Here is a 24,780-nt window from a genome sequence, read left to right as displayed (position 1 = left end):
GTTTTCTCCATCTCTTTAGCCATCATACTCTATTCCTGATTTCAAAACTTGATCTCCAGAAAGTGGAGAGCAACACTTATGCAACTCCACAATACATTTTTTTTAAAGCCGCGGGGAATTGTCAAGGAGGTGGACAGATGGGCAAGTGAAATAACCTTTTGTTTATCAATCACATTCTATTATATCTGAAATTTTATGATTCAATGAATGTCATATCAGAGAGCAAAATTGTTCAATGTGTTACTTTGCTTAAAGGTCATTCTAGCCTGCCAGAAGTTTGAGAGGGAGTAGACTTCAAGCTATCTATTCAATCTATTATTATTATTATAATCTATCTATTAGACTATTCAAGCCTATCAATTTGTTTCACCATAGCACATGATCGGATAGTTTTGAAAAGTACATCTCTCATTTATACACTGCACTACTCCTTGATTACTTAATGAACCAAAGCGTCCGTTGCTATGCTGGTTGCTTGGCTTCTTTTTAACTCGTAGCGGTCGCAAAGGAAAGAGGACGCAGGTAGTTCTAGTTCCATTTCCACGCATAAACGCTCGCTCAGTCCTCGCAAATGATTACCTCAGATTTGCTCTCCACGGTGCTGTTTTTGACGGTGACAACCTGCTGATACTGTGCTGCTCAGAGGACGCAAAGACTGGAAAGAGAACACGCTTCCTTTACCATATATTGGTCTTTATATAGAAAATATTGTTAAATAGGAAGAAATAATTTAAGTTGTTTTTAGATTTACATTGCTAGCTACTGTACTTATTTACCCTCAGCCTGCCTAGTAGCTAGCCAGATCAGTACTTCTATTAGATACTGGATGGCTTTAGCTATGTAACAACTATTTTTCAACAACCATTTTCCATCTAGCTAGTTGGTCATCTACATGTTGCTAGCTGTACATATAGTTCAGTCGAGGCTGCTGAGGAGAGGATTGCTCATAATAATATCTGGAATAGAGTAATTGGAATGGTATCAAACACATGGTTTCCATTTGGTTGATACATTCAATTAACTCCATTCCAGCCATTTATGAGCCGTCTCCCTCAGTAGCTTCCACTGATATAGTTACAGTCGGAAGTTTACATACACTTAGGTTGGAGTCATTAAAACTCGTTGTTCAACCACTCCACACATTTCTTGTTAACAAACTATAGTTTTGGCAAGTCTGTAAGGACATCTACTTTTCCAACAATTGTTTACAGATTATTTAATTATAATTCACTGTATCACAATTCACAGTGGGTCAGAAGTTTCACACACTAAGTTGCTGTGGCTTTTTACGCTTATGTTTGTTGTATTTTAGTACCATACGATTAGCAATGTGGCTTGCTCCGTTCCTAGCAGTAACACACGCTAGTCAAAGCTGGCGGTGACTTTCTCATGAAAGATCGACCTCGGATGGTGAAAAAAATAGATGGCGAGTTAGGTTCAAGTAAACATATGTTTGTGCTAAAGATACTAAACGACGCTAAAGTATAAGAAAGGCGTTGTTCTATGTCATCGAATCATATGTCTAGAGGATAGGATATAGTGGCCTGTGGGCTTTCAGTCACAGATGGGTCGTAATCGAAGCGCGAGTGCTTTACAATCTCATCGCCAAGCAGCGTATAGAATGATCGCCAGGACACTATGTCCGAGAGCTGAAACCAGCAGATGGGTGAGGGCGGGCAGCAGTAGAGTGGGGTTGTTGGATGGGTGTGAGAGTCATGTGGGAGATGGCTCTTAATGACTTACTTAACATTTCTATGAGTGTTGGTAGACTATCATACATATAAGGTAGATGTTCTATGCATAGTTGATCTCATAAGCTTACTTCAAGCAGAAGTTAACTTTCCATTATATAGCTGTTTCTCATAAATATTCTAGTTGGTGAGCTTACTAGTAGCTGGCCATTGCAACGGACCGAACGATATTTGATCAGACATATAGCACGAATAAAGGCAGGATGGTGGGATAGTGCAAAGTAACGTATATGCACATGTTTCAGTTAGGGCACTTGTGGTTGTGCGATTTTGCCCTTGCCACCGCGTAGCGGGGCAGGCGTCGCAGACAGGTAGTTATATCACTAAACGGGCACAGTCAGCAGAAAGGAAAAATGTCGAAATTGAGACAAAAAGGAAAGAGTTGTTACTAGTAGAATAACAATATTGTAGCATAATTTCTCATGAACTAACTTCATCAGGTCGATGAGAGAGCTCGATAGCGCAGGTTGAATGTCGGCGATGGGGTTTATATCGGGAAAAATGGACAGAGTGACACATGCACCACTGATCTGCTGTCTACGATAAGGCATTCATGGACTCGCATGCGTAGAGCATTCTTGTGCAGAAGCAAAGGGCATCTTAAACGGACATCCACGATCGATGGTTATTGGACGTGGCTATCAACAAAGCCTACACCTGCACTCTCAAACACTATAGGATGTGTGGGTCAGAGACGTTGTGTGCCGTGAGTTCGCTATCAATTTGTTTCACCAGGATGATCGGAAGTTTTGAAACGTTACGAAACTCACATCACGTTTCACCATTTTCAATAAACACGGAGGGTCATTTACAGATACTACCTTATTGCTGATTGTGCATAGCGATTCACGATAATACGGCTGTGACAATGTCATATGGCGATTTGCTTTCAGTCTCTTACAGCTCTCTAGATCCCACTCGATCTCACACGATTTCTACACATTACACACAAATGCATAGCCATTTGTTTACTTGGTATGTGAGATGCCACAGTACGATTTTTAATGGAAGTTGCCTGGTGTCGTAGTTCAAGCACAGGCTTAAGGGAGAATTTGGTCTTCCTTCAGTTCAGTCTAGAAAACAGTGGCCCTCTTGTTACTTGGGCAAAACCAGCAGCTGCTGTTGTTGTTGTTTTGCCTGTATGATAACATTGGGAATGCCAATAAGAGTTTTCAGAGTATCTCAAGTCCACTTTAGAAATGTATCTATAAAACTGCAGTGTAGTGTGTTTTAGGATCTTGAACTTATAATATCTGTGTATTTTGTAAGTATTTTTGGACTTTATTGAACTGATAGAGAGAGGATGACAGTGGGGAAAGAGAGAGAGAGGTTAGTAGCCCGCGTTTCTAAACTATGTCGACACCGTAGACATGTGTGCCAGAGGCTGCAGTGCAACTTTCTTCGAGGTCCAGAGTTGAGTTTGAGGGCTATATCAGCTGTATGAAGGCAAGAGTGTTCAAGGCGGTTTTGAATGTCAGTCTGTCACCTCAAATGTGTCTCTTGACRTGTGTGCACCTACGTTGTAAACTTMAATTCATAGGCTAGGTTGTAGCAACCTCATGATGGGTATAGGGAAAATTTGAGTATCATGTAGTAGCCTAAACCTATCGCTCTTACATTGAACCGGGTGAATGGAATATGAGTGACAGTCATCCAATATGATGTCATGGAAATAAATAKAAAATGATCWTCCTCCCTCACCTTAAACGGCACTGACCGCAACTGACAGGATGTTTAACTTATGGGCAATCACTATATATTAAACCTGCTTTAGATAGGGAAAGGCTCAAATCAAATTGTATTGGTCACATACACGTGATGTTAATGCGAGTGTAGTGAAATGCTTGTGCTGACAGTGCAGTAATATCTAACAAGTAATATCTTACACAACATATACCCAATACACACAAATCTAAGTAGGAATGAATTAAGACTATATACATATGYAGCGGAACGGACTAAGATACCGTAAAATAGTATAGAATACAGTATATGCATATGAGATGAGTAAAGCAAGATATGTAAACATTATTTAGTGACTAAGATATCGTAGAATAGTATAGAATACAGTATATACATATGAGATGAGTAATGCCTGGGCCCTGACAGTAAATCTCAGTAAGACCAAAATAATGGTGTTCCAAAAAAGGTCCAGTCGCCAGGACCACAAATACCAATTCCATCTAGACGCCYTTGCCCTAGAGCACACAAAAAACGACACATACCTCGGCCTAAACATCAGCGCCACAGGTAACTTCCACAAAGCTGTGAACGATCTGAGAGACAAGGCAAGAAGGGCATTCTATGCCATCAAAAGGAACATAAAATTCAACATACCAATTAGGATCTGGCTAAAAATGCTTGAATCAGTCATAGAACCCATTGCCCTTTATGGTTGTGAGGTCTGGGGTCCGCTCACCAACCAAGATTTCACAAAATGGGACAAACACCAAATTGAGACTCTGCATGCAGAATTCTGCAAACATATCCTCCGTGTACAACGTAGAACACCAAATAATGCATGCAGAGCAGAATTAGGCCGAACCCACTATTCTGCCCTTGAGTTGCGGTCCCATGCAAAATAGACAGATAGCTGTATTACTTTGCGTGTGTCATGCAAACGAATTGTAAAATATACAATACTGTAGTTTTGTTACTGTTGCTAGTGTAATATGCTTTGTTATTCTACATAGATGGTTGTACATTATTAGAGTAATGAAAGGAGTTAGTCAATTACCATATGAGTAACAATTCTATATGGTTTGGCATCATGCCAGATGCATGTACCTTAGCACGTGCTTTGTTATTCATGCAACTTCAAATATATAATGTACAGCTACAGTATGTCGGTGTGACTTATTTATTACTTATTACTTATTTTCCACCATAATTTGCAAAAATAAATTTATAAAACATCCTACAATGTGATTTTCTGGATTTTTTTTCTCATTTTGTCTGTCATAGTTGAAGTGTACCTATGATGAAATTACAGGCTCTCTCATCTTTTTAATGGGAGAACTTGCACAATTGGTGGCTGACTAAATACTTTTTTGCCCCACTGTATCTGTATTCCCAGTCATGTAACATCCATAGATTAGGCCTAATTAATTAATTTAAACTGACTGATTTCCTTATATGGACTGTAACTCAGTAAAATCTTTGAATGTTCTGCATGTTGCGTGTATATTTTTGTTCAGTTTGTTCAGACCTTGCGTCCATAGCGCTGTCTATGAATTTGAGAGTGGTTACATTTCTCCAACCTCATCCCTCAGCTGTTTACCAAAACAGGGTTTGTAGTAGGGTTTGTTTGTGTCTGAACCTATTACCTACCTATTACCCACTACCCATGTGTGTTGTCACAAATAACACCCTATTCCCCTTATAATGCGCTATATAGTCTGATTTGCCGAAACAGAACAAAAAACAAATCACATTTTATTTGTCACATGCTTCCGTATACAACCGGTGTAGACCCACACTGAAATTCTTATTTATGGGTCCTTTTCCAACAATGCAGAGAGAAATAAAAAATGTAAATAGTGACACAAGGAATAAATACACAGTGAATAACAAATAACAGTAACAAATAACAATAACATGGCTATATACAGGGCCTATGTTTACCCTTTGCCTTTTTGATGGCTCGTTGGTCGTAGTGGGATTTCTTATAATGTCCTGATTAGTGTCCCACTCCTCAGCTCTAGCCTTAGCTCTAGCCGCTCAGTGCGTATGTTGCCTGTAATCCATGGCTTCTGGTTGGGGTTTGCACGTTCAGTCACTGTGGGGACGTTGTCGTCAATGCACTTATCAAGGAAGCCAGTGATCTTTGTGGATGGTGTGTTCTCTGTAGTGGCGGCTTCACTCACGGCTGTCACAGCTCTGGACAGCGTCTCCTCTAGAGTCCAAGGGATTCAGGCAGAAAGCCCTAGCATCTCACTGAAGGCCTGGGGACCCAGTTAAAGGAACCGACTAGCCCTCCATTAACCAGAGAATGGGAGAAACACTTTAGGCCGTTGTAGAGGTAGCCAGGGGTCYACATCAGCCCGTTCCAGAGCTAACAGCTTGCCTGGCTACAGAAATCAGTGAATGAGCGAGTTGGAGTGAGTTAGGGCCAAAACCAGGATTTTGGCACTTCAGAAGACGTGAAAGTGAAATGGGCTCCCTATAATCTTGGAAACACGTGTGTGTGCGTTTCTGTGTGTGTGCGCTCGCGTGTGTTTGTGTTCGTGTGTGTGCTCGCGTGTGTGTGCATGTGTAATGGGGTCGTGATTGGGCAGATATTGAAGTTGGCAGAGGCCAACCAACACAGTCTTCCAATGTTGATTTTATTCCCCATTAAGACTGAAACAAACCCAAGAAACTCCTAATGCATTTCAGAATTCCTTTTAGAGCGAACCTTTTGTCTTGGCTATGATATGTCTTATGTCTTGGTTAAAATATGAAGCTGTGTTTGAGATTTCTTGATTGATTTGATTTAGATAACACAGAAATAAAATTGACAACACACCTTGAAGGGAGCACAGTAAAACATGTATAAGTACCTCGTATTCCAAGTTTTCTACAGCTGGTTCTACAACTGTTTAGAACTTGAATATGGTGTTGATTGAACAGTGAAAGGAACTTGACTGATTTCTTATTTATTTTTTTACATCGTTTTATAAATAAACGTATACATATTTACATATTTCACATTTCCTTCAACTTGTTGACTGGTGTTTGCGTGTTGATAAAGTGATGGTATGGTATTTTAATTGAGTACTACCATACCACACACAGAGAAATTGATAAAGCGATGGTATGGTATTTTAATAGAGTACTACCATACCACACACAGAGAAATTGATAAAAGCGATGGTATGGTATTTTAATGAGTACTACCATACCACACACAGAGAAATTGATAAAGCGATGGTATGGTATTTTAATAGAGTACTACCATACCACACACAGAGAAATTGATAAAGCGATGGTATGGTATTTTAATAGAGTACTACCATACCACACACAGAGAAATGATAAAGGCAATGGGTATGGTATTTTAATAGAGTACTACCATACCACACACAGAGAAATTGATAAAGCAATGGTATGGTAGTTTAAGCAAGAGATGTGTTTTTTTTAATTGGATGCAGTCTGCCAACTTCTGTCTGTAGCATCCAAACAGTTTGGGATACAAACTAGTATGACCCCTCTGTGTAAAGGTGAGACTCTCATTTGCTCTAGGGCGCCCACAGGCTTCACACGACTTGTCTGACGGTCCCCCGGTACCAGTTGAAAACATTTATGGAAGTGTATATGGAAACTGTTTAGTGTCAAAAATAAGGGATGCTACATGACAGAAGTCATCACATGTAAAAAWAWATATATATATATATGTATGTATGTATATGTTTCCTGATCTTTCTTATACAGTTCCACCCACTAATATTGGCACCCTTGGTAAATATGAGCAAAACGGACTGTAAAAAAATGTATTTATTGTTTATCTTTTTGGTCTTTCATTYAAAATATTCACAAAATTCGAACCGTTAATTAAAGTAAAATAATTTAAAGAAAAAATACATTCTTATCATAAAAAAAATATTTTTCTCAAATATGTGTGACACAATTATTGGCACCCCTTCATTCAATTTTTTWWTTTTTTATTTTTTTATTTCACCTTTATTTAACCAGGTAAGCTAGTTGAGAACAAGTTTTCATTTACAACTGCGACCTGGCCAAGACGAAGCAAAGCAGTGCAACACAAACAACAACACAGAGTTACACATGGAATAAACAAGCGTACAGTCAATAACACAATAGAAAAAAAWGAAATTCTATATACAGTGTGTGCAAATYGCGTGAGGAGGTAAGGCAATAAATAGGCCATAGTAGTGAAGTAATTACAGTTTAGCAAATTAACACCGGAGTGATAGATGTGCAGATGACGTTGTGCAAGTAGAAATACTGGTGTGCAAAAGAGCAGAAAAGTAAATAAGAACAATATGGGGATGAGGTAGGTAGATTGGGTGGGCTATTTACAGGTGGGCTATGTACAGCTGCAGCGATCGGTTAGCTGCTCAGACAGCTGATGTTTAAAGTTAGTGAGGGAAATATAAGTCTCCAGCTTCAGTGATTTTTGCAATTCGTTCCAGTCATTGGCAGCAGAGAACTGGAAGGAAAGGCGCCAAAGGAGGTGTTGGCTTTGGGGATGACCAGTGAGATATACCTGCTGGAGCGCGTGAAGGGGACCACAATGGAAATAAGTCCCAGACTTTATTGTGTGTTATCCTCAATGATTTTATTCATGTGCATGTATGGCTTTTAAGTTTTATGTGTGCTTGTTTTTTTTAAATGGTCGAATTAATAAACTAAACTACGGGTGGGTGTTAATTGTGACCAGTGAGCTGAGATAAGGCGGAGCTTTATCTAGCATAGACTTATAGATGACCTGGAGCCAGTGGGTCTGGCGCCGAATATGTAGCGAGGGCCAGCCGACTAGAGCATACAGGTCGCAGTGGGTGGTGGTATAATTGGCTTTGTTGACAAAACGGATGGCACTGTGATAGACTGCATCCAGTTTGCTGAGTACAGTGCTTTGTGCAACCTCCCTTTGCCAAGATAACAGCTCTGAGTCTTCTCCTATAATGCGTAATGAGGTTGAAGGACACATGGCAAGGGATCTGAGACCATTCCTCCATATAGAATCTCTCTAGATCCTTCATATACCGAGGTCAACGCTTGTGGACTCCTCTTCAGCTCATCCCACAGGTTTTCTATGGGGTTTAGGTCAGGGGACTGGAATGGCCAAGGCAAAACCTTGATTCTGTGGTGAGTGAACCATTTTTGTGTTGATTTTGAGGTGTGCTCTGCTGGAAGATCCAACCACGGCCCACTTTAAGCTTCCTAGCAGAGGCCGCCAGGTTTTGATTTAATATCTGCTGGTACTTGATGGAGTCACTGATACCATGTATCCTAACAAGTTGTCCAGGGCCTTTGAAAGAAAAACATAGAGCCCGGTCCCATTGAAAGTTCCAGTAACGTTTGGCAAACTGTAGGTACTTGAGTTTGTTGTTTGATGACAGCAAAGGCTTTTTTTATGGTAACCCTCCCAAACAACTTGTGGTTATGTAGGTGGCATCTGATCGTAGTTTTGGAGACTTTCTGACCCCAAGACCCAACTAACTTTGGAGATCTTTGGAGATTTTTTTGCCACTCAAACCATCATCCTTACTGTGCGTTGGGTCAATACAGACACACGTCCTCTTCCAGGCCGATTGTTAACATCTTCAGTTGCTTAACTTAATTATTGCCCTGATAGTGGAAATGGACATTTCCTGATTTGTGCAGCTCAACATTTTGTTGCACATCATAATTGTATTCAGGTACTTTCCCATAGTGATGGATGACTATGGGAACTTGGCCTGTGTGTCACCTCATATTTATACCTCAGTGAAACAGGTCATGGCTTACCACTTAAGTGTTCCTAATCACTCAAGTGAACTTAAATACATAAAATATGAATGGGAATATACTTCAGTTAGATAATTATGGCACACATATTTCTGAGAAAAGTATATATTTCATTTATTTGAAAAACTTTTTTAAACTTCATTTTAAGGTTAGATTTTTGCYAATATTTTGAATGAAAGACCAAGAGGATTAACAGCAAAGAACACATTTTCACAGCCCGTTTTGCTCATATTTAGCAAGGGTGCCAATATTAGTGGAGGGCACTGTATCTCTCAGATTAAGGACAGACGCTAAAGAACAAACTAACTTTTTGATTTGATTTTGGACTATCTGTTGTTCCATGTAGTGAATCTGTTATTCAATGTGTTTGTAATTATCCTTGGTATGACCTTCTTAAAACAATTCCATCTACCTTAGTAGATGTTTGTGTGTGTGTGTGTGTGTGTGTGTGTGTGTGTGTGAGTGAGTATGAGGAGAGAGCGACAGAGAGAGACTTAAAATGCCCTCACATTTCTCATCCTTCGTCATAGCGTTGCAGGAGGACTTTGTTTTCAACCCAACTCTCCTCAGGGTCTATCTATTCTCCTAGTTATTAAAAACATACTACCTCTTATCAACTGTGTTTGACTCCTAGCCTTGCATGGATTTAGCCACAAAGCTGACGAGGCAATATTTATTATTTGTTTCTGCTTTGGGCACTGTTTTTTATTCAGGCACTAGGGAACAGCCTACTACCGTTAGGACCCCCAAAACAAACAACCCCTGTCTGGTAATCACCTCTCATTTGTCTTGAAACAAGATGGAAATTATAGTATTTTGTGCAGACTTGTGAAGCTGCCAGGGTAAATGTTGCATTGGACCTGACATGTTTTGAGCCGTATCGACTGCTGAAATTCGACAAAAAGGGTCTGGAGAGAGGCAGTTAAGTTTTTAATCTCGCCATCAAAATCTGTCTGGCTGTATGTCCAGACCGAGTCTGTCGACTAATGTGGCAACAAGAGAACACAACTGGTCTGAGAACAGGGAGTGCTAATAGTAGTTTTTCTTTTGAATCGACACCAGAGTACAGTACGAACCTGGAGAAAACACTGGCCTTATTGTCCGCCCTGCATTTAAACACGTATTTATTGGGTATGGTTAACACTTCAAGGAAGGGGTCACTACATAAACATTTAGCGCTTAGTAGAAACCATTAGGTGTCATCAGGTTAGAAATGAATTACAGCAAGGTAAGCAGTTTTTTTTTAATCATGTACTTTACATACATGCCAAATTCTGTAAACAAAGGAAGTATGTATGCGCCTAATAACTGGCCCGTTTTGCCAWCTACTCTGAATTCCAGTATTGTCATGTGTTGTTTGGAGTGAAGGGTAAATTCAGCAACTCTTGGAGGACGGTGAAGGTTGATAAAAGTCCCTCTTTATTGTTACAATAGAGAAGCACTTTTATCAACTTCCACTGTCCTGCAAGAGTTGCTGAATTTACCCTTCACTTAATTTTMCTGCTCAATTCGTGCATCGGTTGGAAAGCGAAGGAACGGCAGTGTTCCCTTCCATATGTTTTGTTTTGTTGTTTGGAGATTCAGGGGCACATGCACTGACATGGGACTTGAGAACGATTGTTCCGTTGACACTRGTGTGTGGTACCTGTGCCTCCACAGAAACATGTTGTACCCTGGTAAAGTACTTGAGGGCTTACCATGTACTGGACCCTGTCCTACACAATTGATCATATCAACAAAATTCAATGATTGATTAGGAGAAACTCAGTGCATMGAAACAACCCAACAAGCAGGCTATGTCCCAAATGGCACCCTATTCCCTACATACTGTGGTGCACTCCTTTTTACCAGAGCTCTATGGGCCTTGGTCTAAAGTCGTACACTAAATAGGGAAAAGGTGCCATTTGGATGTAGACAGTTAGTAAAGGCACACTAATCAAACTGTTTTCCAGTTCCTTACGTTCTCATGGGTACACAAACTGAGCCTGAAGTTCTCGACTCCCATGTGCTCAAATCCAAGCTAAACAGTACCAGATGTGAAACATCGGTGAAGGATCTCAGAGCTAAACTGTCTTCATATTCTCCTGTGCGTTTGTTGCTCGTGGCATCGCTCTCCCTGGAAAGGCCAGTACAAATTGATTTCCGACAGCGCTATTGAAAAGCATTGTGCAGAATATTCCATCCCGAGGGGGTCTTTCCCTGACTGTATTAAAATGCCAAAACAATTGAATAGTTTGATGTGCACTGTGTTGTGACCCAGATTTGAAGTATTAGGCCTCCTTCATTTTGTCTGTTTGGGACGTTGAGAGGACGGACACACACACATTGTGTCTGTTTGGGATGGGGAGATGGAGTAGTATTACTGGGATGAAGAGTCACAAACACACACATTTTGTCTGTTTGGGATGTTGACATGGAGTAGTAACTGTACATGGTATGGACGGGAAAAAATTGTCTTGCAGTGTTAAAAGGTGCACAGCAAGTCATTTATTAAACCATTTACAGTTAACACAATGGATGTAGTGGAGTGTAAATGCACTTCAAGTGCTGTTTATGCACATTATTATCTGGTGAATAGTGCAATCACCTATTATGCTATATTGGCGTTAGCATTTACAGTGCGTCGATGCATCGCTCTCCATCTCCACTTTTAGGTCCGGTTTCCTGGACAGAGATTAAGCCTAGTCCTGGACTAAACAGCAAGTTTAATGGAGAATCTCCATTGAGCATGCGTTTTAGTCCAGGATTAGGATTTACCTGTGTCCAGGAAACGGACCCTTATGGAAAACCCATGTTTCTTTAGCACTACATCCCTGGTCAACACTCTGTGGTCCATTCCATGTATCACTCTAACCTATGATTCTGCTGTTGCAATCACTATGCTCAAACCAACTGAGAACCTTTATTAAGTACTTTTGTGTACATGGATTATTTTCTGTGTTTTCTTCATGTGTTTTCCCTCTCTTTTTGTCTCTGTTCAGGAGCAAGAGGACCCCAACAAGCTGGCCACAAGCTGGCCCGACTACTACATCGACCGCATCAACTCCATGGCTGCTGTAAGTGACAACTTTAAAGGCATACTTCAGGATTTTGCCAATTAAGTTTTGTATCTACTTCCCCAGAATCAGATGAACTCATGGATACCATTGTTGTCTCTGCTTCCAGTATGAAGGAAGTTAGAGGTAGTTTCACAAGCCAATGCTAACTAGCGTAAGCGCAATGACTGGAAGTGTATGGTATCTACTAGCATGCTAGCAGTTACTATAGACATCCAACGCTAGTTAGTCTGGGGATGTAGATAAAGGGCTTCATTGCCAAAATACTGAAGTATCCCTTTAACATTCTCTAACCTTCATTTCTCCTTATGGTTTCTACCTGTGCCTCCCTCTTTTTTATTTCCCGCTCTTTATTTATTTTCTCTCTCTCCTTTTCTCACCTTGGTCAGCAACATCTAGGAGCTTTGTGGTCACCTAATTCGCTGCTGGCAGCTCTTAGTACATTCCTACCATCCAAACCCAACACTCACACCCAGAGCCATGACACACGTCCTAGTTAGTCACTCAGCAGCTCACTCAATGTGAATGGTTGTCAGAGAATCTAAGGGAAACATGAAAGAAAGCAGGGCCCGGCCCGGTAAACAACATTCTCATTGAGCCAAAATGGCTGCCAACTAGCATGCTAATGATACATATTTTTTGCCGCTCTTTTTTAATTGAGTTTTTATTGACTTCATGTGGTAAGCATATGCAGGGGCAAACCGATAGGATAAAGTACACAAACATAATATTTATTCATACCCAGCACAGGGTCAAAAGAAGAGATTCCAATGTTGTAAATGGTGTTAACAACGACCATAGATCAAATCAAAAGTATTTGTCACATGCGCAGGCACATGCGCACCTTACCTTGAAATGCTACAAGCCCTTAACCAACAATGCAGTTCAAGAAATAACCTAGAGATGAAATGGTATGAAAATGTCAAATCATGATTATAGAGACCAAAATTATCACGGTTATCAGTATTATCGCGGTATTGTTAAAATGTGCTGGACATTTTCAAACAGTACTGATACACTGAAATCATTTCACCAAGTTTTATATTGAAAACCAACAAACAAATAAAATTAGCAGCACTATGCACTTTTTGTGTGCATAAACATTAAAATAATAACATTAACATTAAAGATGACACCATGTGGCCATCAACGGTAAAAGTGTCCCTAGTGCAGGTTTTAATGAACACAACCTTAAAAAAAATCTAATGTGCATATAAAAGCAACACAAGTAAAGCAATGTGCATGTAAGAACAATACAACCATATGTTAACACATCCAATGTGCAGCACATTATGTCCGTTCTCTCCTTCATAAAGAAATATGGTGCAGCTGGCCTAACATCCTGTATGTATGCATCTTTGTTCACTTGAGGTTGAAATGTAAAAATGTCAGCATATTTCCTTTGCCTGGTTTAAGTAGTGATCTGCGACGGGGAGACAATGTGCCCGCTGGCACTGAACACTCTCTCTGATGACACGCTGGTTGCTGGGATGCACAAAATCTTCCTGGCAACCCTGGCAAGATGAGGCAGCTCTGATGCATGGCCCCTCCACCACATCAGTGGATCCTCTTCTGCTGGAATGGGTGGCAGAGACGGGTAGACCTTGGATCTCTTCTTTCACTCTGTCTTCTGGGGTGGTCGGAATCTGACCCTCTTTACCTCAACAAGGCAGCAGAGAGGGGATCTTTCTCAGCAACCCAGCCAGGCCTTTCCCCTCCGATGCCGCTGTGGGGGTGTTGGTGGCGGAGGTGCTGCTGGTGCTTTGTGGTTCTTCCCTGACTTGTGCAGCTGCCAGCTTCAAGGCCTCCTGGACACAACTGTCAGTGTAAACGTTTGCAGACTCAGGCTCATCTAAAAATCTCCTTTTGAAGCGGGGGTCAATGAAACAAGCATGACTCTCTTTGCCTTCTCTCTTGTGTATCTGTTGTTAAGGTCTTCTCTCATTACCCTTTTCATCTCCTTGGTCAGGGATGGCTCCGTATCCTTTTCCACCAGAACATCATGGGTGTGGTCCAGGACAGGCTTGATGGCTGACAGTGTCACTCGTGTCTCTGAGGCAAGTGCATKTGTAAAATTGCTCAGAGGTTCAAGGAGCTGGCACAGTTGCTCCATGACACTAATGTCAGCATCAGATGCCATGTTCCTCTTTCTCCAGCCAGTGTCGCGCAGACTGGCTGCTGTTGGCTAAGGAAACGCTCAAGCATCTTGTGTGTAGATCCCCATCGGGTCACCACATCATGGATCAGACAGAGCCTTCTGTGGCATGTTGAGGACAGCTTGCTTTTCTCTCAGTTCTCGCCTTCTCTTCCAACTCTGTCAGAAGCCTTGGACCAGATGGCGGCAGGCCTTGACTGCTGTGTCATCTCTCTGAATTTTCAGAGCCTTTGAAATGGCCAGGTTCAAATTATTGCCAAAGCACCCAAGCCACAGATCTGGGAATTCTTCAAAAGCCTTGATCATGTTTGTTGCGTTGTCTTTGGTAATGCAGACCAGGTCTTTCTTGTTGATCCCCCCCACTCTTACAGCATATTCTCAAAAAACTCTCTGATGTTGTGAGCCGAGTGATCTTCTGGAAAGAACTGTGTTTCCAGGCAGTTTGATTCCAGTTGCCAGTCTGGGGTGAGGTAATGGATAGTGAASCTGATGTAGGGTCCAGGTCCAGACCCCCGCTGGTCCAGAGGTCAGTAGTTGCAGCAAACCATGTGCCTTGAGCCAAACTTTTTCCAACATCAGCTTTAACCTGGTTGTACAGGTTTGGGATTTCAGTCTTAGAAAATAATGTTTGTGATGGCACTTTGTAGTGAGGCACGGCACCCTTCATCAGCCTCAGAAAGCCAGGTCTCTCAACAATTTGAAATGACATCATGCCCTTTGCAATGTAATATGAAGGGCTGCAGTGAGGTCTTGATCATTTTTTGATGTGGGTGCATAGGCAGCCTGCCTTATAAATGCTTCCTGGAGTGTCTGTGTCACAACTTGTAGATGAGGACCAGTAGCATCACTGGGTTTGCCTGCTGCACGCCCACCTTGTAACACAGGGAATAGCAAATGTATTATTATTATTATTATTGTTCATTATAATTATTATTATTCATACACACACACACACACACACACACACACACACACACACACACACACACACACACACCACACACACACACCACACACACACACACACACACACACACTCTTCTGTGTTGCATTTGAGTATATGCAGTAACCCCATGCACAATTTACATACATACAAAGGAGTCACTGTGATAGGAATCGCAATGAGCCCAACAATTGACATAAATACAGGAGTCTTGTATAGGAGTCTATAGTCTTTCTCCTATTGGAACACTTTTACAACCAAGTTGACGACTGACAGATTTTAAATTTACAAAATGTGTTGGTTGGGTGACTAAACTACATAATGTGTTATCGTGTTTATTGGGCGAATAGAGTCTGCAGACACACGACGCATACAGCAGTGAACAACATGTAGTGTTTTTACAAGAGTAGGTAACACTGAAAGCTTCAGTTTCCATTATTGACAAGCTATTAGCAAGTTAGACAGACAAACCATGACATTTTCTCCCATTCTGAAGGTTAACGTAAATAGTCCAGTTGGCCATTTGATTTATTGTTCAGCAGTCTTATGGTTTTGGGGTAGAAGCTGTTAAGGAGCCTTTTGGACCGCTTGCCGTGTGGTAGCGAAGAGAACAGTCTATGGCTTGGGTAACTTTTGGGCCTTCCTGTGACACCTCCTAGTATATAGTTCCTGGATGGCAGGAAGCTTGGCCCCGGTGATTTACTGGGCCATACGCACTACCCTCTAAAGCGCCTTATGGTCGGATGCCAAGCAGTTGCCATACCAGGTGGTGATGCTACCGGTCAGGATGCTCTTGATTGTGAAGCTGTAGAACTTTTGGAGGATCTGGGGARCCATGCCAAATCTTTTCAGTCTCCTGAGGGGGAAAAGGTGTTATCGTGCCCTCTTTACGACTGTCTTGGTGTTATTGGATCATGATAGTTCGTTGGTGATGTGGACACCAAGGAACTTGAAACTCTCGATCCACTCCACTACAGCCCCGTCAATGTTAATGGGTGACTGTTCGGCCCTCCTTTTCCTTTAGTGATCAATCAGCTCCTTTGTCTTACTCACATCGAGGGKGAGGTTGTTGTCCTGGCACCACCTTGCCAGGTCTCTGACCTCCTCCCTATAGGCTGCCTCATCGTTGTCGGTGATCAGGCCTACCACTGTTGTGTCATCATCAAACTTAATTATGGTGTTGGAGTCGTGCTTGGCCACACAGTCGTGGTTGAAAAGGGAGTACAGGAGGGGACTAAGCACGCACCCCTGAGGGGCCCCAGTGTTGAGGATCAGCGTGGCAGATGTATTGTTGCCTACACTTACCACCTGGGGGTGGCCCGTCAGGAAGTCCAGGATCCAGTTGCAGAGGGAGGTATTTAGTTCCAGGGTACTTAGCTTAGTGATGAGCTTTGTGGGCGCTATGGTGTTGAACGCTGAGCTGTAGTCAATGAACAGAATTCTCACATAGGTGTTCCTTTTGTGCAGGTGGGAAAGGGCAGTGTGTAGTGCGATTGTGATTGTGTCATCTGTGGATCTGTTAGGGCGGTATGCGAATTGGAGTGGGTCTCGGGTTTCCGGGATGATGGTGTTGATGTGAGCCATGACCAGCCATTCAAAGCACTTCATGGCTACCGACGTGAGTGGGAAGGGATCAAGTCACAATTTTGCAAGTCTCAAGTAAAGTTCCAAGTTCCACAGCTCYGGTCATGTCAAGTCACAAGTCCCTAAATTTGGGTTTCGAGTCCTCAAGTCAATGTTTCATCTAACATATCCATGGAATGCATGATTGATATTTTGATATGCACCCTGTCAAAATAGGATTTATTTTTGGCTCTTCAGAGATGTATTTGCCAACATCTTTGTGCATATTGGTCTAGGCTATATTATTCACCACCTGAGGAAGTGGGAAAACACTAAGCTAAATTTAAATAGGATCTTGTTGCTAGATAGATTAATCAATTAGCCTACATGGCTATCAGWAAATGTAATGTCCTACAACATTTTTCCAGTGCTAGGCCTAGGCTAGGCTACTTGATGTAAGCCTATTCACCGCAAATGGCGTGCCACTCTGCGGGCGCATCAAAATCATAATCCATAAACTCAATATTAAGAGGTGAGAAATAAATGATATACTCATAGAAAGCTATGACCCACCTRTCTGTAACTAGAGCAACAGTAGTTGCTTTGAAAACTGTCTTTTCCCGCAATTGCATTTTGAGCAACAGGTCATGTACTTGTACTTACAGTTCCTACAGTACACATTTTGTTGTGTTACAGCCTGAATTTTAAATGTAGATTTTTTTTGTCTCTGGCCTACATAAAATACCCCATAATGTCAAAGTGGAATTATGTTTTTTCGAAATGTTTACAAATTAATTAAAAATGAAAAGCTGAAATGTCTTGAGTCAATAAGTATTCAACCCCTTTGTTATGGCAAACCTAAATAAGTTCAGGAGTAAATATTAGCTTAACAAGTCACATAATAATTAGCATGGACTTACTACTTGTGCAATAATAGTGTTTTACATGATTTTTGAATGACTACCTCATTTCTGTTACCCACACATACAATTATCTGCCAGGTCCCTCAGTTGAGCAGGGAATTTCAAATACAGATTCAACCACAAAAAAACAGGGAGGTTTTCCAATGCCTCGCAAAGAAGGGCACCTATTAGAAAATAGAAAGACATTGAATATCCCTTTGAGCATTGTGAGGTTATTCATTAAACGTTGGATGGTGTATCAATACACCACCAATAGAGTCACTACAAAGATACAGACAACTCAGTTGCGGGAGAGGAAMGAKACRGCTCAGGGATTTCACAATGAGGCCAATGGTGACTTTAAAACAGTTCCAGTGTTTAATGACTGTGATAGGAGAATACTGAGGATGGATCAACAAGATTGTAGTTACTCCACAATACTAACCTAATTGACAGAGTAAAAAGGAAAAAAAATATTCCAAAATATACATCCTGTTTGCAGCAAGGCACTAAAGTAATACTGCAAAAAAATGTGGRAAAGCAATTCACTTTTTATCCTGAATACAAAGTGTTATGTTTGGGGGAAATCCAATAGAACACATTACTGACTACCGTTCTCCATATTTTCAAGCATAGTCGTGGCCGTATCATGTTATGGGTATGCTTGTAATTGTTAAGAACTGGGGTGTTTTTCAGGATAAAAATCAAAGTGAATGTAGCTTAGCACAGGCAACATTCTAGAGGAAAACCTGGATCAGCCTACTTTACACCAGACACTGGGAGATTAATTCACATTTCAACAGGACAATAACCTAAAACAGAAGGCCAAATCTACACTGGAGTTGTTTACCAAGAAGACAGTGAGTGAATGTTWTTGACTTAAATCTACTTGAAAAACTATGGCAAGACCTGCAAATGGTTTGACAGAGCTTGAATAATTTCTTTATGAATAACGTGAAAATGTTGRACAATCCAGGTGTGCAAAGCTCTTAGAGACTTACCCAGAAAGACTCACAGCTGTAATTGCTGCCWAACGTGCTTCTACAAAGTATTGACTCAGGGGTGTGAATACTTCTATAAATTAGATATTTCTGTATTTCATTTTTAGTAAAATRGCAAATATTTCTAAAAACATGTTTTCAATTTGTCATTATGGGGTATTGTGTGTAGATGGTGTGCAGTTAAGTCACGAGTCATAACTTCGACTTGAGCATCTAAGTGGGAAGTGTTTTTTTTTTGTCAAGTCCAAGTCACAAAATGTATGCATCTTGAGCTGTGACTCGAGTCCACATCTCTGACAACAACACAGTGAGATACCATCTTGCTTTTGGAAACCCCTGCTCCCATTAAAGCTGTATTTTAATCCAAGAGCAAGAAATGCAGCAAGAAATCCAAGAGCAAGAAAAGTAAATTAGTTAATGAAACAAACTGCATCCCTTTTCTCAAAATACTAAAAGATTCTATTAGACTTGGCTGTAGAAGCTCAGTGTTTCCCCTTGCTTAACATTTTCCGGCAGGGCACACAAGGCTTCCATAGCATCTGGCTTTAAACTAGGTTGGAAGGCCATCCCACCTATTTCATGGTAAGAGAACCACTGTAATGACGAATGAAGCTGGGAGAGATCGAGGGCACGTGTGTGGATATGATATAGAGATGTCAGTACAACCTCAGTGACTGGCTGTTTGTGTCACTTCCCCTTGACCCCTGACTTTAGCGCTCAAGTCGGAGACACAGTTTCTCACAGAATGTTTGTGATCAGAAAATCCGAAAATTAGCACCGACCGCTAAGGAATGACTTATAACAGAGAGATTGAAAAACAGCTTCTATCTCAAGGCCATCAGATTGTTAAACTCTTTTAAAGAACTGTGTGACTCGCTGAATCTCGCTTCAATTAATTAATGCGCCTACCAGACCGAATCTGAGAGCACCTAACAAATTCAGTGTGACCATGAATTGTTGCTAGGTAGACTCAGAAACATTGCTCTCAGTGAAGTGGCAGTAAATTGGTTTAGGAACTATCTTTCCGACAGAAGACAATGTGTATATACTGACAATCACAAGTCTAGCTTTCTTGAGATTAATAGAGGTGTGCCCCAGGGTTCCATTTTAGCTTCTGTGTTGTTTCTCAATTTTTATTAATGATTTGGGAAATGGGATGCAACAAGCAAAGTTACAACTATATGCAGATGATAGTTATATATTCATGTGCTCCTTCTCTGGTTCAGGCTGTTGAAGAGCCTCAGACTGCTTTGCAGTTACTGCAGGCTCCCTTTATGGTCTCAAACTGGTCTTGAATATACAAAAAACTAATTCATGACCTTTACCAGAGCTAGAACTCTGCCAGAGAACGTTAGCATTGTCACATCTGGTGGCTTGTCCATTGAAAAAGTGTCATCCTACAAATACCTAGGTATTTGGTTGGATGACAAGTTGTCCGTTAAAGTGCATGTGGATAATCTTGTGACAAATCTTAAATTGAAATTGGGTTTTTATTTTCGTAATAAGGCTTGCTTCCCGCTTATGACTCGAAAGAAGCTTGTTCAGGTGTCACGCCCTGACCTTAGATATCTCTGTTTTTCTATATATTTTGTTAGGTCAGGGTGTGACATAGGGGTGGTACGGTAGTTTTTGTATGTCTATGTTGGCCTGATATGGTTCCCAATCAGAGACAGCTGTTTATCGTTGTCTCTGATTGGGGATCATATTTAGGTAGCCATTTCCCTCATTGTGTTGTGGGATCTTGTCTATCATTGAGTTGCCTGAGTGCACACCTGTAGCTTCACGTTTCGTTTTGTTAGGTGAGTTTCAGTTGATTAAAATTATGTGGAACTCTACTCACACTGCGCCTCCTCTTTATGACGATCGTTGACATCAGGCCACTTTTCTATCTGTAATTGATATATGGTGACTTGTTGTATATGCATGCAACCTCTCCGTCTTACAGAGACTGGATTCTGTTTATCATGCATCCTTGCGCTTTATTACAAATGCCAAGTCACTCACCCACCATTTGCACATTGTACAAAATGGTAGGTTGGACCTCACTTTATATGCGCAGAAAGATACTTTTGTATGGTTCATCTACAAAGCCCTTTTGGGTATACTCCCTCTTTACCTCTGTAGTCTGGTCTCTTCACCACCAGCAGTTACCATACCCACATCTGCTAGGTGGTTGCTACTTAAAGTCCCCAGGACATTCACAGTATTAGGCAAGACTGCTTCTCTTCTTGTGCACCAAACGCATGGAATAATCTACAATCCATGCTTCATCTATATATGTTAGTGCCACTGAATTAATTTGAAATATTGATGGGAGACTCTGTTACAGAGGAGTGCAAATGCTTTTTTAGGCTGGATCATGCTGTTGTATTGTTGTATTAGTTATATTCAAGATAAAGCCAATAATTAAATTTTTCATGATTCATATGAATGTATCCTAGTAAAATGTCAGTGTTTAAAAAAATATTTTATGCACATTTTTCATAATCACAAGGTATATATCCATGCTTAGACTGGCAGAAATATAACTACCCAGAAAAATGACATCATTTTATTTTTGAATACCACATATTTGATGTCACGGGTACAACAACAACAAAATACAAAAACTTCCTGCCTTACTCTGAAGGAAATGCAAAAATATATGAAATATCTTTCAATTTATCCTTTGAGATTTGTCAACAAAACAAAGTTATTGTATTTTAATATAAAATACTGGGCTATTACTGTATGACAATATTTTGTTTCCCTGAATGACACACATAAATAAATGCATTTATTTGACCTTTGCATGCCCTTTTGTAATTTGTCGCTTTTTGTTGTGATTGTTTAGTTGCATTTCAGTTGAGAATTTTCTTTTAGTTCTCGTTTTTCCTTTTGCAGCCGCTTGCAACGCTTTGTACCTTTTTCACTTTTTCTGGAATGGAGGAAGCAAGTGGTTGCTCCAGTGTTTGAGAATGAGGCTCAAGGGATTGCTCTAGTTCTGGAGTCAAGGACTCAGATGGTTGATTGTAGCTATTAACTAATAAATGAATCATTCATTTTTTATCCATAATTTTGTGGTGTAATATATATTAACTATTCTAATCCATCAGTTATACCTTAACTGCATTGCAATAAAACATTTACTACAGTGTAATAGTGTAACTTAATGTTAAGTGTTATCCACCCAGCTTTATATCCTATTTTATCCTATTCTGTTGCTGACAGTGGCATGAAACCATGAAAACAATACCTTGCTTTTCTTCTGGCCAGTCTTTACTCCCTAGCAACTGGATTAGGCTGACAATACTATTTACTCCGAGATTAGGCTGGCAATCTATAGTGCCTATAAGATCATCCAAAGTCAAAAGTATATGAAATACAATGGTATACAGATAAATAGTCCTATAATTCTAGAATAACTACAACCTAAAACTTCTTATCTGGGAATATTGAAGACTCATGTTAAAAGGAACCACCAGCTTTCATATGTTGTCATGTTTTGAGCAAGGAACTTAAACGTTAGCTTTTTTACATATATTTCACTTTTACTTTCTTCTCCAACACTGTGTCTTTGCATTATTTAAACCAAATTGGACATGTTTCATTATTTATTTTTATTTATGCATTATATTAAGTTAAAATAAAAGTGTTCATTCAGTATTGTTGTAATTGGCATTATTTACAAATATATATATAAATCGCCGATCGGTATCGGCGTTGAAAAAATCATAATCGGTCGACCTCTACTCTCCTTATTAGACAACGGCATCTACAGTATAAGTAGTGGTCGACCGATTAATTGGCACTTAAACGTTACCTTTTTCCACGGCACATATTGCACTTTTACTTTTCTCCCCAGCACTGTGTTTTTGCATTATTTAAACCAAATTGAACATGTTTTATTATTTGTTTGAGACTAAATAGATTTTATTTATGTATTATATGAAGTTAAAATAAAAGTGTTCATTGTTAATTCAGTAGTGTTGTAATTGTATTATTACAAATATATGTAAATCAGCTTTTTTTGGTCCCCCAATAATCTGTATCGGCGTCAAAAATCATAATCGTTCGACCTCTGATATAAGATAATGTGCCTTTAAATACCTTAAAGATGAATGATGTTTTAATATTCAGTCGTATACAACAAGTAAATAGGAATTGCATTATTAAATGTGTAAACTAGTGAAAACTGAGATACAAAGCTACTGTCATTCAGCATAACGGGTGACATGAAACTTTTGTGGCGCTGAAGAACAAAAGCGTGATACTGAAGGACTGATTTCATAGATAAACATATTACAGGCCGTGTAAAAAGTAATGACTTACCATAAAGATATCCTTACTTTTCATATTTAATCTAGCTTTTATGAAATAATAACATTATGTATGTTTCTGTGTTGTTACTGAAGGACATGCATTTTTGTTACAAAGTGAAGGTGAAATCATCAAATATTTCAGAGAGATTTACATTTGAAGTCGGAAGTTTACATACATGTGTTGGTGTCCTTTTTCAACATTCCACATAATGTCTTGTTAAAACTATAGTTTTGGCAAGTTGGTTAGGACATCTTACTTTTTTTCAAACATTGTTTACAGGCAGATTATTTCACTTATATTCACTGTATCACAATTCCAGTGGGGGTCAGCACACTCAGTTGACTGCCTTTAACAGCTTGGAAAATTCCAGAAATGATGTCATGGTTAGAAGCTTCTGATTGGCCAATTGACATAATTTGAGTCATGGGAGGTGTACTGTGGATGTATTCCAGGCCTACCTTCAAACTCAGTGCCTTTGCTTGACATTATGGGAAAAACAAAAGAAATCAGCCAAGACCCAGAAAAAAATTGTAGACCTCCACAAGTCTGGTTAGTCCTTCGGAGCAATTTCCAAACGCGCTGAAGGCGTACACGCCTCTCATAGTACGCAAGTATAAACAACATGGGACCCACACAGCCGTCATACCGCTCAGGAAGGAGACGCGTTCTGTCTCCTAGAGATGAACGTACTTTGTTGCGAAAAGGGCAAATCAGTCCCAGAACAACCGCAAAGGACCTTGTGAAGATGCTGGAGGAAACRGGTACAAAAGTATCTATATCCACAGTAAAATGAGTCCTATATCGACATAACCTGAAAGGCCGCTCAGCAACGAAGAAGCCACTGCTCCAAAACCGCTATAAAAAAGCCAGACTACGGTTTGCAACTGCACATAGAGACAAAGATTGTACTTTTCAAATGTCCTCTGGTCTGACGATACAAAGATAGAACTGTTTGGCCCTAATGACCGTCGTTATGTTTGGAGGAAAAAGGGGCAGGCTTGCAAGCCAAAGAACACCATCCCAACAGTGAAGCACGGGGGTGGCAGCATCATGTTGTGGGGGTGCTTTGCATGATAGATGTGCAGATGATGATGTGCAAGTATAAATACTGGTGTGCAAAAGAGCAAAAAAGTTGATAAAAACAATATGGGGATGAGGTAGGTAGTTGGATGGGCTATTTACAGATCGGTAAACTGCTCAGATAGCTGATACTTAAAGTTAGTGAGGGAGATATAAGTCTCCAACTTCAGCAATTATTGAAATTCATTCCAGTCATTGGCAGCAGAGAACTGGAAGGAAAGGTGGCCAAACGAGGTGTTGGCTATGGGGGTGACCAGTGAGATATACCTGCTGGAGCGCATGCTACGGGTGGGTGTTGTTATGGTGACCAGTGAGCTGAGATAAGGTGGAGCTTTACCTAGCAAAGACTTATAGATGACCTGGAGCCAGTAGGTCTGGCGACTAATATGTAGCGAGGGCTAGCCGACAAGAGCATACAGGTTGCAGTGGTGGGTGGTATATGGGGCTTTGGTGACAAAACGGATGGCACTGTGATAGACTGCATCCAGTTTGCTGAGTAGAGTGTTGGAGGCTATTTTGTAAATGACTTCGCCGAAGTCAAGGATCGGTAGGATAGTGGGTCGCAATGGGTCTTC

General features: G+C 40.5%; 1 protein-coding gene across 2 annotated transcripts in view; it reads left to right on the top strand.

Annotated features, from left to right (window-relative positions):
* daam2 (dishevelled associated activator of morphogenesis 2) overlaps positions 1-24,780 on the top strand; it is a 245,644-nt gene that overhangs the window by 138,731 nt on the left and 82,133 nt on the right. For both annotated transcript variants that reach the window (XM_023995098.2, XM_023995099.2), the window contains exon 4: positions 12,185-12,259. In XM_023995098.2, the coding sequence (XP_023850866.1) occupies positions 12,185-12,259 (75 nt within the window). The remainder of the gene's footprint in view (positions 1-12,184; positions 12,260-24,780) is intronic.

The sequence above is a fragment of the Salvelinus sp. IW2-2015 genome, linkage group LG10 (assembly GCF_002910315.2).
Source record: "Salvelinus sp. IW2-2015 linkage group LG10, ASM291031v2, whole genome shotgun sequence".
Taxonomy (NCBI): domain Eukaryota; kingdom Metazoa; phylum Chordata; class Actinopteri; order Salmoniformes; family Salmonidae; genus Salvelinus; species Salvelinus sp. IW2-2015.
The sequence above is the reverse complement of the archived record's forward strand: the minus strand, read 5'-3'. Positions and strand labels throughout refer to the sequence as shown.